The sequence below is a fragment of the Aedes albopictus genome, chromosome 1 (assembly GCF_035046485.1).
Source record: "Aedes albopictus strain Foshan chromosome 1, AalbF5, whole genome shotgun sequence".
Lineage (NCBI taxonomy): Eukaryota > Metazoa > Arthropoda > Insecta > Diptera > Culicidae > Aedes > Aedes albopictus.
In genome coordinates, this window is record NC_085136.1 from 135,909,602 (window position 1) to 135,922,000 (window position 12,399).

Sequence of the window (12,399 nt, forward strand, 5' to 3'; positions counted from 1 at the left end):
GATCCGGGGCATCTCTGGTCAGGGTCGACGTGGTAAGCCTCGCGCTTGGCGAATCAAAATGGGTAGAACTAGACGATGGTTCACAGTTCAAATTCATGTAGTGGTCGTAATTAGCAGAGTTATAAGCAACAGCGGCCGGCAAGGCCGAGAATGTCCACTTGTAAGCAGCCGAGATGGAAGTTCGGCGGTGAGTGGTATAGTCTAGCGTGGTATTTGGTCGTTATCCATAATCAGTTTCTATGAGATTGTTGCAGGGGTTCGTTCTTCCGTTGTTTGGTGACTGTCGTTCTTCCGAGATCGTGTCTTCAACATGGAAGATATCAAAGATTGGGGTGTCTTTTTCAGTAGATTCTTGATCTATCCTGTTTCCGTATTGGTCGTACTACTCGTCGTTCTTGGATGATGCGACACATGCTTACCGTGATTTTCGTTGCGGTCTGTTGGAGAGCTCTCCAGCACTCGCTTGTTGCTGCGGCGCCTGGTGCGAATGCTATTGTCGATTCCGTTTTCAAGATTATCGTTTGATTTGGCAGGCGGCATGACGAAACCTTTGTCTTTCCTGGATTGGTGCTGCGTCTTGGGTGCTGTTTCAGATGTAGAAGCCTGGTTCCCAATCGAAGTGCGTTGAGCGAGCGGTAGCTGTGGTTCGCGAAGTGTTGATTTAAGGGAAGCAAGTTCTTTGGCCAGGTCAGCAACTTGTTTTTGGAGAGCTGCGATCAGTTGGTCTTTTGCAACAAGTTCTTGCTTAAGCTGGTTCTGAATCATTTGCGTAATAGTTTCTCTACGATGTTCTTCGTTGTATAGGCGCCTGGCCTCACCAAACGAGATGCCACGATCGATTTTCATGTGGATAATCGTGTCTTCTTCCTTGTACTTCGGGCAAACCCGAGATCTGACAGAATGTTCTTTTTTGCAATGGAAGCAGTGGGGTGTATTTTCGCACTGCTCTCCTTCTGCAACGTTCAGCGGTTGAGAACATTGCTGGCAGATACAAGGCTGTTGGCATGACTTCCGTGGGTGACCGTAAGTTCCACAGTTGAAGCACATTAGCGAAGACGGGTAGTAGACTCGAACTTCGATCCGCAACAGTCCAAAGTACACGTGGTCTGGAAGCTCTGTACCATGGAACGATAGAACTAACACTGGTGTGTTCCTGAGCTTACCATACATTCGTTTTTTGATGCGGCGAACAGAGTGTACGTTTTGAGAAGTCAGATGCATCTTGATGGTTTCCTCATCAATATTGATGGAATCCGGCTCATACACTATGCCCTGTACCGTGCTAAATGTTGGATGTGGAAATATCTCAATGAGTGTGCCGTCGGTTAGCTCGGTCATATTCGTCAGCTTTTGAACTATGCTTCGGGTACGGAGGAGGTAACGTGAGCCGCGACCTTCGCGACAGGCTTTCATATTTCGAGCTTCCTTTTCACCAACCGCTAACTGGACTGATGTGCCAATGATGAACGGATCCGGCAGCTGAGGGTCGTCCGTTACGTTTTCGGGGACTTTGCAGCGTAGGATAAGAACCATGGCCTGGCCCATTTCGTCCTTGCTTAGCATCCATTCCGGGGCTCTGACGCAACGTTGATGTTCAATAGGGTTGTCTGGGATCCCCGGGGGTTTACCGGTCATTTGACCGGGTATCGCTAGAACTTTTTCGGATTCACTTCACTGTTTCGTTTAATCGCGACGAGATATTGTGTAACTGACTTTGGACTATTTTTGACACCAACTTGCACTCGGGCCTCTCTGTTTGACAGAGTCTATCGAAACCACGTCCGTGTTGGTAACTCGCCTAACAACAGCACCGCCGTGAGCTGGCGGCGGTCCGAATTCACTATTAGTTCCTTGAAATTTTACTAAAATTCCACTCTGCCTGTGTGGACACTGACAGAACCTGACACTCGATCAACTTTTATGGAATTAATTAGGCACTATTCAAGGTAAGTCAGCGAATTATAATCCGAGTAGGTGGCACGTGTTGATATACAACATGACCCGAACACTCGAAACTCATGTGCGATCTTAGTTCAACACTTGGTGCAGCGCCTAAATGTTTTCTATTCTACTATATGGTTACCATTGAGCTGCTTTCACTTTTCTACTTTGATGAGCACAATTACGTAGTTCCTATTCCGGTTCAATAGGGGGTCCATAATGCCGTTCATCGATATCCTAGTTTCCTGGTCCGTAGAACTATAGGCTCAGAAAGAGGGTTAGAGTCCACCGGCCTCCGGGGTTCGGAGCAAAAAAAATTGCAAGTACCGGGGCTGGGATCGAATTCATGACCATATGTTTATGAAGCGAATGTATGATCATTACTCCACGGGCATCGGTATTCTGAAGGAATCTCTGCAGGATTATCTCCGAGAATCCTAAGTGAATTTTCTGAAGGAATCCTGGAAGCTATTTCTGAAGGAGAATTTCTTGAGGAATTAATGAAGGGATTGCTAAAGAAAACAATTATTAAAGAACAGCCCAAAATGTTTTGGAGCTTCCTGAAAGCCATTCTAGAGGAATTTCTGAAGAAATTTCTGCAGAATTTCGTAGGCGAATCAATGTGACCTAGGGGAAACTAGGGGAACAATGTTTTACTTTTGCGTGAACGAAATGATGAGAAACGATTTTTCCACTTTTTCATTACCTTAAAATCGCTCTGAATTCCCCAGAGAAATTTGAGCCGATACATAACACCGGATTTGTTAGCTTTAAGGACAAAATGTCCACAAATGCTGCAACATGATGACAAAATGATGAGTAAAAATAGCCCATAGAGGAGAAACTTCCGAAGCATCATCGGAGGGACAACTTGCTCCAGACGTGCTTTTGCCGTCAGTTTCACTTTTCCGCAGTTTCGACGTTCAGACACTTCCATCAGCCAGAACGACCATTTGCACTTGTTCGGGGAATAAGACCCATTCATATGTGGTCCCTTATAGCAGCCAGCAGTAGGAGTGCTGATGGCAAGAAAATGTGCAACAATTATCCGAAGTAGCGATTTTCTTGCCATCACTTTCGTTGAGCGCACATATCCGCATCCATAGGAAGGTACACACACCTAACTGCTTCCAAAGCACGTTCCAATGGGAAAACAAACGAGTAAAACTGTTCCACCGAAGTAACGTAACGAGCTTCATAGAAGAAGAAAAAGTTACGTCTTGCAATTCCTTAGGAAGCAGCGAGGGAGAGAAAAAAAAGAAGAAAGCCTTACATAAAAGGAAGTCAAACAGGATGTGGGTTGTTGGACACAGTTTTCCGCTCTTGAAGCAGGGAAGCCAGTCAACAGACAGTCAGTGGTGGTGGGTGGTTCGATATCATGTTTCTGCCCGATTATACGATACAAGATTATAGGATCAAATAGATGATGTACGTGATACGGATTTGTGCAAGCTGGGATGGTGTGGGATGCATGCAAGATAGTTGCATAATTGTATTACACCATTGTGACGACGTCGAGTAGTATGATGGCTATCCGACGTCCCCCAAGGGAAGCGACCCGTTGTTGATTGTGTTTTGGATCGGTGCATCGGACGTGAGTAACCATGGAATGTCCTTCGCAAGAAGATATTCTTAAGGTTACTTGCGATACGATGATTGTCAGAAAAGTGGACAACGCTTATAATGAGGTACTGAATCATTTCATGGACTCAGAGGGATTACCCTCTGCTTATCATGAAAAAGCAGTTCTATCTCTTCTTCTTGACCTTTAGTGTCTAGTGAAGTGAATTTGGTGGTACGGATGTACAGCTTCTATTCAAATGAACTCTAGTTATAGATTTACTCACCAGTTGGTGCTGTATGTAAAAAAGACACTACACCGTATTCAGCCAGAGGCTGGACTGAACATTACCAACACGAGACAACGGACAACACACATAACACCCAGTGGTCCAATGGAGAATTTTCCGTTTGACGTAAAGATTTCCCCGACTGGAGCGGGAATCGAACCCGCACTTCGAGGCTCACGAAGCGCCTAGACGACTGACGCTGCTAACCGCACGGCCAAGAAGCAGTGATCCAAAATGTACTGTCAAAAACTGTAGTTTACATTATTATCGTAGGTGTATGATATTGACTATCATGCAACAAAAACATTCACGCATGACCAGGAAAAACATTCATGGGTGATTGTGACATTTTTTTAATCACGCCAAAAAATGTAGTGGATTGGCAAATTGAGTAAACTTATGAAATCCCAGTGGTTTCGAAAACTGCGAACGGGACATGCGTATAACTTAGGAACCGGAAGTGTGAAGAAGCGGAGACAAAGATTTTCGGATTGTGCGTTCCGAGGGTCCTAACCACCAATGGAACAGGGGAACAAAAGTCAGTGGCTCCCAACTGAATAGCTACGGCCCACGTCTAACAAATCAAAAAGAATCATGCCATACGGATATCCTAGCCCATTTTGAAATTAAATAAGGCGCTTGGGATTTCGGTGACAATATAGGGGCACTACTGGGGGTTTCCGAAATAATCAAAAACGCCTCTGTAACGACTCGGAAATATAATCCACTGAAAATGCTCTGAAGCTTCCTGTAATGCCTCCGAAACTCCCATTAAACCCCTAGAATTCCCATGTAACGCACCTTAGACCCTCCGAAAGCCCGATAAACGTCTCTGAAACCCGCTGAAAATGCTCTGAATCAACTTGGAATTCCTCCAAAATTTCCCTCGGAACCCCAGCAACCCAATGTAACGCATTTTATACCCTCCGAAGCCCCCAAAAAAACCATGTAACGTCTTCGTAACGTTTCTGAAATCTGCTGAAATTGCTCTGAAACTTCTTGGAATGCCTCTGAAATCCCCTTTAAATCGCAACGCACAAGCGACTCTTCAATACCCCCGGAAACGCCCTGTAACGCCATCGTAATAAATGTACAACTCAAATCGGCGTATGATACAATCGATCGGGAACAGCTATGGCAGATTATGCACGAATACGGGTTCCCGGATAAACTGATACGATTGATCAGGGCGACGATGGATCGAGTGATGAACGTAGTTCGAGTATCAGGGACACTCTCGAGTCCCTTCGAATCTCGCAGAGGGTTACGGCATGATGATGGTCTTTCGTGCTTGGTGTTCAACATTGCTTTAGAGGGTGTAATAAGGAGAGCGGGGATAAACACAAGTGGAACGATTTTCACGAAGTCCGTTCAGCTGCTTGGTTTCGCTGATGATATTGATATTATTGCTCGATGGCAGAAACGTACATTCGACTAAAGAGGCGAAGCGGATTAGTCATTAATGTATCGAAGACAAAGTATATGATGGCAAAGGGCTCCAGGGAGGAATCACCGCGCCCGCCACCCCGATTTTATATCGACGGGGGTCTCCAGTTAGCCTAGTGGTTAAGGCTATGGATCGCAAATCCGGAGACGGCGGGTTCAATTCCCGTTCCGGTCGGGAAAATTTTCTCGACTCCCTGGGCATAGTGTATAGTGTTGTACTTGCCTCACAATATACAAATTCATGCAATGGCAGGCAAAGGAAGCCCTTCAATTAATAACTGTGGAACTGCTCAAAGAACACTAAGTTGAAGCGAGGCAGGCCGAGTCCCAGTGGGGACGTAGAGCCAGAAAGAAAGAAGGAAGAAGGTGATGAAATAGAGGCGGTTGAAGAATTCATGTACTTGGGCTCACTGGTGACCGCCGACAATGACACCAGCAAAGAAATTCAGAGGCGCATTTTGGCAAGAAATCGTGCTCACTTTGGACTCCGCAGAACTCTACGATCGAATAAAGTTCGCCGTAACACGAAGTTAACTATCTACGAAACGCTGATTAGACCGGTGGTCCTCTATGGGCACGAAACATGGACCCTACGTGCAGAGGACCAACGCGCCCTTGGAGTTTTCGAACGGAAGGTGTTGCGTATCATCTACGGTGGAGTGCAGATGGAAGACGGGACTTGGAGAAGGCGAATGAACCACGAGCTGCATCAGCTGCTGAGAGAACCAACCATCGTCCATACCGCGAAAATCGGGAGGCTACGGTGAACGGGTCACGTCATCAGGATGTCGGATAGCAACCCGACTAAAATGGTTCTCGAGAATCATCCGACCGGTACAAGAAGACGTGGAGCGCAGCGAGCTAGGTGGGTCGACCAAGTGGAGGACGATCTGCGGATCCTACGCAGAGTGCGGAACTGGAGACAAACTGCCATGGACCGAGTGGAATGGAGACGGCTACTATGTACAGCAGAGACCACCCCAGCCTTAGCCTGATCGGTAAGGTAAGTAAGTTATTTTAATAAGAGTATCAAAGCTTTTAAAATGGCATTTTTCAGAATGCAATATACGAATTACTCCGTTCTCCGGGTCCACGGAAAACAACAGAAATCCGTTATCTAGAGAAGTGTTTGCAGGCCTTGATTTGGAGTACATAAATCTGATTTATCAGTTTTTGAAACGTTCTAATCTCAGAGTTTGGTGTAGTGCAATGTCCGCCGCGCCATTTTGTTTTGTTGATCGCCCCTATCTGTTGCCGTCCCCTTTAGTTTTTCCTCTTCTTGTCGTTATCTACAGTTTAAGTCCTGTTCTTTATTGTCCCGTTACAAATCAGGACATTTTGTTCCACCAATGTTTTTAGTATAAGACCAAGCCCACTCATGGGCTCAATCAAGCGTTTTAACGTTAAGTAGAGCCCCGAACAAAGAAGCGAACCGCACCGGTCGCTGCTAAGTAGGGCTCGAAAGCGAAAAGTTTACGTACGGTTCGTAGCAGGGCTTAGAATATAGAGACACGCAAAGTACGGTCTCTATCCGTAGGCTCGTGTGCTCTCTCGCGTTTAGCTCTCTGGGTAGCGTAAAGAGGAGACGAAAGAACATGAGTATTGATTTGTTGCCAGGTATATAGTTTCTAGAGAATGATTTTCTTGTTTTGTATTGGTAGGAATTTATTTTAGTTTGCATCAAATATTTGAAATTTTCAACCAATCAGTATCATAGATCGTTACACGAATAACACAAAAAATTGTCTGACATAGAATTGTGATAGAGTGACAATACAAACGCAGAAAAATAATAGGTTTAAATTGACAAGCTTTGCTTAAGTATGTTATGAATAAAGTTTTCGCTTCTTCGCCAATTTTAGGATCATGCATATCGAAAATGTATTGATTTTCTCTTAAAAATAGTTACGATTTCTCATTATCGCACCTTTAGTTTTTGATTCGGCCGATCGTTTCGAAACTAATATTTGAAGAAATGTATAGTGATTCAGTGAGTTTTGCTGTTTTAACACGTACATGTTTGAGGCGGGTTTTCTACGCAGCAAGTAAAGCTTAGTTTCGCACATTTAGAAAAATGTCCAAATAAATAACTCGCAAAGTTCGTTCCGACAAGTTTCAAAATTATCGTCATCCGACGCAGATTCCGGTGAGAAGATGTGCGTATTTTCTAACCCGAAAAGAAACTACCTATTTGACGGTAATAAGTGACCACAAGGTTCTCTTTCTTCACTTTCCGGGCTGAGATCCTCCGCTTTGAATGAGCTGTGCTTCGCGTTTCGTTTTGTCGTGTATATTTCAAAAAGGCAAAAGAGTTTTGGTTTGATTGCTGTTTTTGAAAATGGTGGTCGTCAGTGGGTGATTTATTAAATATAAATTTAAAAATATAAATTAAATAAACGAGACATTAGGAAGAAAGTGTGCGAAATGGGTAACTTCACCGTCCACGCATCCTTCCTCCCCAGTATTGCTGTATGCGTTCAAGATGCAAACGGTGCCCAAATGCGATTCAAACGCGGTAACACATGTTTCCAAAGGCAATGTAGCAACCATAGCCAATATCACCGCCAACCTAGAATCCGAAAGCTCTGACATCGGGTTACTTGTTAGAAAATCTAACCGCATTTGGTGCTCCCGCATTTGATATTTGCATTTTGAATGCACACAACAATAAATTCGAGAAGTACCTTGCCGAAATAAAATATTCTGTATTCCAAGTATTTCGAAGAATCATCTTTGCGCGTAAATACAACGCAGTAGACCAGGCCGCTTTGATGCATGTATCATATCTCTGATATGCTGCAAGCATCAGTATTGACAAGAAAAGTAACACGATTGCTTTCCAGGGTGATTCCGCGTATGTATGAGATTAGATAAGAGTAGTTACGATTTTTCAAAGATGCATTGACTGTACCTAACTCAACTCAGATATGATAGAAACACTACAGTTATTTCTTTTTGTAAAAACTAAATCATACCGATAAAAATCTTAAAAAATGTAGTCGAGCTGCCAAGTTGCCAATTAAAATAGGTGGTGTGCAGGACTGCCATATTGTAGGTTCCTCGTTATAGAAAAAGCAAGGCGTTGGATGTTTAAATACAACAATTGTTGTATGAAGTGCCAAAAAGGAGAGTGGGCTCATTATGTACTTTGACAAATACGCAGTCTACTTCAAGCGCATAGAATCTGCTTCCAACAAAATATTCATATACCAGCATCCAAAAGATCGCAATATATATTAAGATTTGCGAGTGATGCTTTGTAACTAAAAGGTTGTGACTGAGTATAGAATTAGCTGATGTTAAAATACACGTTAATGAAAAAAGGTTGCGCAAATTTATCACAGACTGTTAGAAGACAGCTTCTACTATGACCAGGATTCAAGAATCTTGACCTACGCGAAGTTGTAAAGGAGACAACTACGTTATAAATGTGTTGGAAATGCAAGGGATGTAATTATTCAATAAACCTTATTATTAAAAAAGATGCTCATAATCTCAAATTCAAATAAATTTCTTGCGAGAGAGGCAACATGAATATTGAAGAGATGGATATTATTTTAGACAAAAATTCAACCTACAAGTCATACAGTAAGCAACAAACATATAATTTAAAAAAAGATTGCTTGAATTCCGGGATTAAATACAATCATAAATAATTGAGAAAATGATATCTTTAAACGCACCAAAACTGGTACAAATCTCCAAGGGAATTATTTATTTGAATTCAATTTTTACTAACAGTTTTCAGTCTTATCCAAAACCCCATCTTTCATAATATTAGCACAAATTATTACACTGAATAAGATTTGCAATAACCCCATAGAAATACACAAAACATTGCGATGATTTACAGAAGTGCAAAAAACCGATGGTACGGAGAGAATAGAGACCACCGGTGCGCAAAGGCGACCGATCATTATTTTACTCACATGGAAACGAACGACCGGTGCGAAAATGGGTTGATAACGAAATTAAAAATCGTTAACGACGTGCTGTTGCGTGTGTAGTATTAAGCCCACGGGTGGGCTTGGTCTAAGTTAGTAAATAATTTAGTTTAAGTAGCCCAACTCCCTCCTTCCCAATTTTTAAATTTTTGTAATCCTTAACCACGAATCAGCCGCAAGCACTTCGTCTTCCCAAACCAACATAGTGGCAATAAAAAAATACAAATAAAATCAATGTTAAAAATGAACAAATGATTTCGGCTCAGTTATGCCCATGTAGCGCTTGAGCCTTCCAAATAAACGAATAAGTAAAAAAAATACTCCGTTCTCACGTAACGCAACGAAAACTTGAAGCTATTAAAACCACATCTTAACGTATCTACGCTAAGGTAGGACATAACCATCACAAGTCCAACAGCCACTGTTACACTACAAGCCTCATTACGACCATTAGGTCGTTGTTACGTTCATTTATCCTGCACAATCACGCAATTGTTTCAGCCAATCTGTTGTCTGTGACCCCTCGATAGCACCGCACTACGGAGAGATAGGATCAAAATTCAATTTCTCCCACGGAAAATATAGAAGCATTTTTCCCGAATGGGGAAATGCTAATAATCGTAATCCAACGATCATCTGCTGCTACGCGTGTCACAGAAGACAACGCAACCAACGGGATGGCAATGGAACGAAAGCAATCGCTTAACTCCAAAGTCCGCGTCGTATCCTTTTGCAGTCCCCTCCTATAAATGATGGTAACAAGGTTTGGTTTTTCTTTCTTTTTGTCCATTTCATTTTCAGTAAATCGTCGCGTGCCCTTCATCGCCACCGCTGCGCCACTTGGCGGCTTTGTCTCTCGTGGGTGGGCGGATTCCCCAAGATGGGATAAGTTTTCTTCGGAATTACCGTTTATGCGTACTCAGGACATTTTTTTATTCATCCTGTTGGAGATGACGATGATGATGATGACTAGAACGCGTGGTGCTTGGTATTTGTTCTCAGTTGGCGACAATTCTTTCAAATTGTCCCTTGCGTTTGCTGTGGTGAGAATATTTCCCACTCGTAGACGATTTTTGATTACAATGAGCTGGACTGGGAGAATTTGTTTTGAGTTAAATATTTTGGCGGCATATATGGTATACACTGAACCCTCTCTTTTTATACACACATACATCACAACACACATTTAAGATAAGACATAATCAACAATAGTACGCCACAATACTAGGTTTGTGGCTGCCGCTCTCCATCCACGGTCACGCCAAGTCACGCTCCACCTGGTCCGCCCATCGTGTTTTCTGCGCTCCACGCCTTCCTGGGCCAACCGGATCAGTCGCGAACACCAACTTTGCAGGGTTGTTGTCCGGCATACTTGCAACATGCCCTGCCCACCGCATCCTTCCGGCTTTGACCTCCTTCTGGAACCCGGGTTCGCCGTAGAGTGCACCGAGCTCGTGGTTCATCCTGGTCCTGCACACCGCCGAAAATCGTCCTTAACACACGCCGCTCGAAAACTCTGAGTGCTTGCTGATCCTGCTCGAGCATGGTCCATGTCTTGTGTCCGTAGAGGACCACCGGTCTTATCAGCGTCTTGTACATGGGGCATTTGGTGCGAGAGTGATTTTTTTTATCGCAGCTTCTTCTGGAGCAGGCCCGATTTCCACTGATGATGCGCCTTCGAATCTTACGACTAACATTGTTGTCGCCGCCAGTAAGAATCCGAGATAGACGAATTCGTCCCCCACCTCGAAGGTATCCCCGTCTATCATAACATTACTACCCAGACGGATCCGGTCGTTCGGTTCCACCAGCATGTACTTTGTTTTGAGCCATTCCCCACCAATCCGACCTTTGCAGTTGACAGTCGCTACTCGCAGCGTTCGGACGTATTCAGAACCTCTTTCGTGCTCCGTACCGGTAAAAATGAGTGGTGTTAGACAATACACACTGGTGGTAGATTTTAGTGTGCTTCCGTCGCGTCCAGATGTTGGCAAAGTCCAGCAATTCCTGGAACACGAAATGAAGTTAAATCTCCTGGATGTCAAGAGCGTCCAATTTCACAACACACGTAAATGTGTGTTTATCGAAATGGTGGACGGTAATACAGCGTAACGATATGAACGCGCCCACAATATCAAACGAGTCTTTGTTTGTAAGGGCAAACCGTTCAAAATCTCCGTGTATGTGGATAGCGAGGCTGTGAGTGTCCGAGTGCATGATCTGCCTTCATCCGTACCACATACAACAGTTGCAGACATCATGAAGCGATTCGGTGATGTACTTTCAATACAAAGCGAACGTTGGAGGCATTATTTTTCGGGATTACCGAACGGAGTGCGAGTGCTACAGATGAGGATCAAGCATCCCATTCCCTCATTTCTCACTATCGTCAATGAGGTTTGCTTCGTGGAGCACCCGAATCAAACTCGAACCTGTAGACGATGTTGCCAACCGGTGCACCCGAAACAGAAATGCGCCGATATCACGGTATCCGATAACAACAACACCAACACGATGACTTCAGCAGCAGAAGCAGCAAATACTGAGATAATGGCAAACGAGCAAACGTTCAGTAAGGATGATTTTCCACCGCTTCAAATTGAACAACAACCAACCAAAGCTACCCCAGCCACTTTCATTGTAGCATCTGTTGCACCTACCGTCGCCGCAGCACAAGCAGAAGTGATACACAACGACAACACGATCGAGATCGACGACGACGAAGATGATGACACCGCCGCCGCCGCCGCTGGCGACGACGACGGGGACGGCAGTTCTTCTCCATACAAGGCCAACGAAGGCACCAACAAGCGACGACTGTCATCGAAACGAGGAAAAGACAAGAAGATTTGTGCTACTGTGGGATCACAGAGTGGCTGTGATTCCGGCGTTTCCCATTCATATATGAAAACTAGAAGTAATCGGTCCCGTTAAGCCTTCGTGCGAATGGACCTAATAAAAATAAAGATTTGAATGCTGCTTCGCGTTTCAGGCGGGTGTACAGCTCTGCCACCGTTCCAAATGTTCATGCGCTAATGTCCATGTCGTCCGCAAAGCACACAAATTGTCCGGATTTTGTGAAAATCGTTCCCCGGCTGTTGAGCCCGGCTCGTCACATCACACCTTCCAGAGCGATGTTGAAGAGAAGGCATGAGAGTCCATCACCTTGTCTCAGTCCCCGGCGACATTCGAATGAACTGGATAGTTCACCTGAAACG

General features: G+C 44.2%; 1 protein-coding gene across 1 annotated transcript; it reads right to left on the reverse strand.

The window, feature by feature from the left end:
- Positions 1-357: 357 nt before the first annotated feature.
- LOC109415638 (uncharacterized) lies at positions 358-1,635 on the reverse strand. The gene has a single exon (XM_029852495.1). It carries the CDS (start codon positions 1,633-1,635, stop codon positions 358-360), a length of 1,278 nt encoding a protein of 425 aa, XP_029708355.1.
- Positions 1,636-12,399: the final 10,764 nt, after the last annotated feature.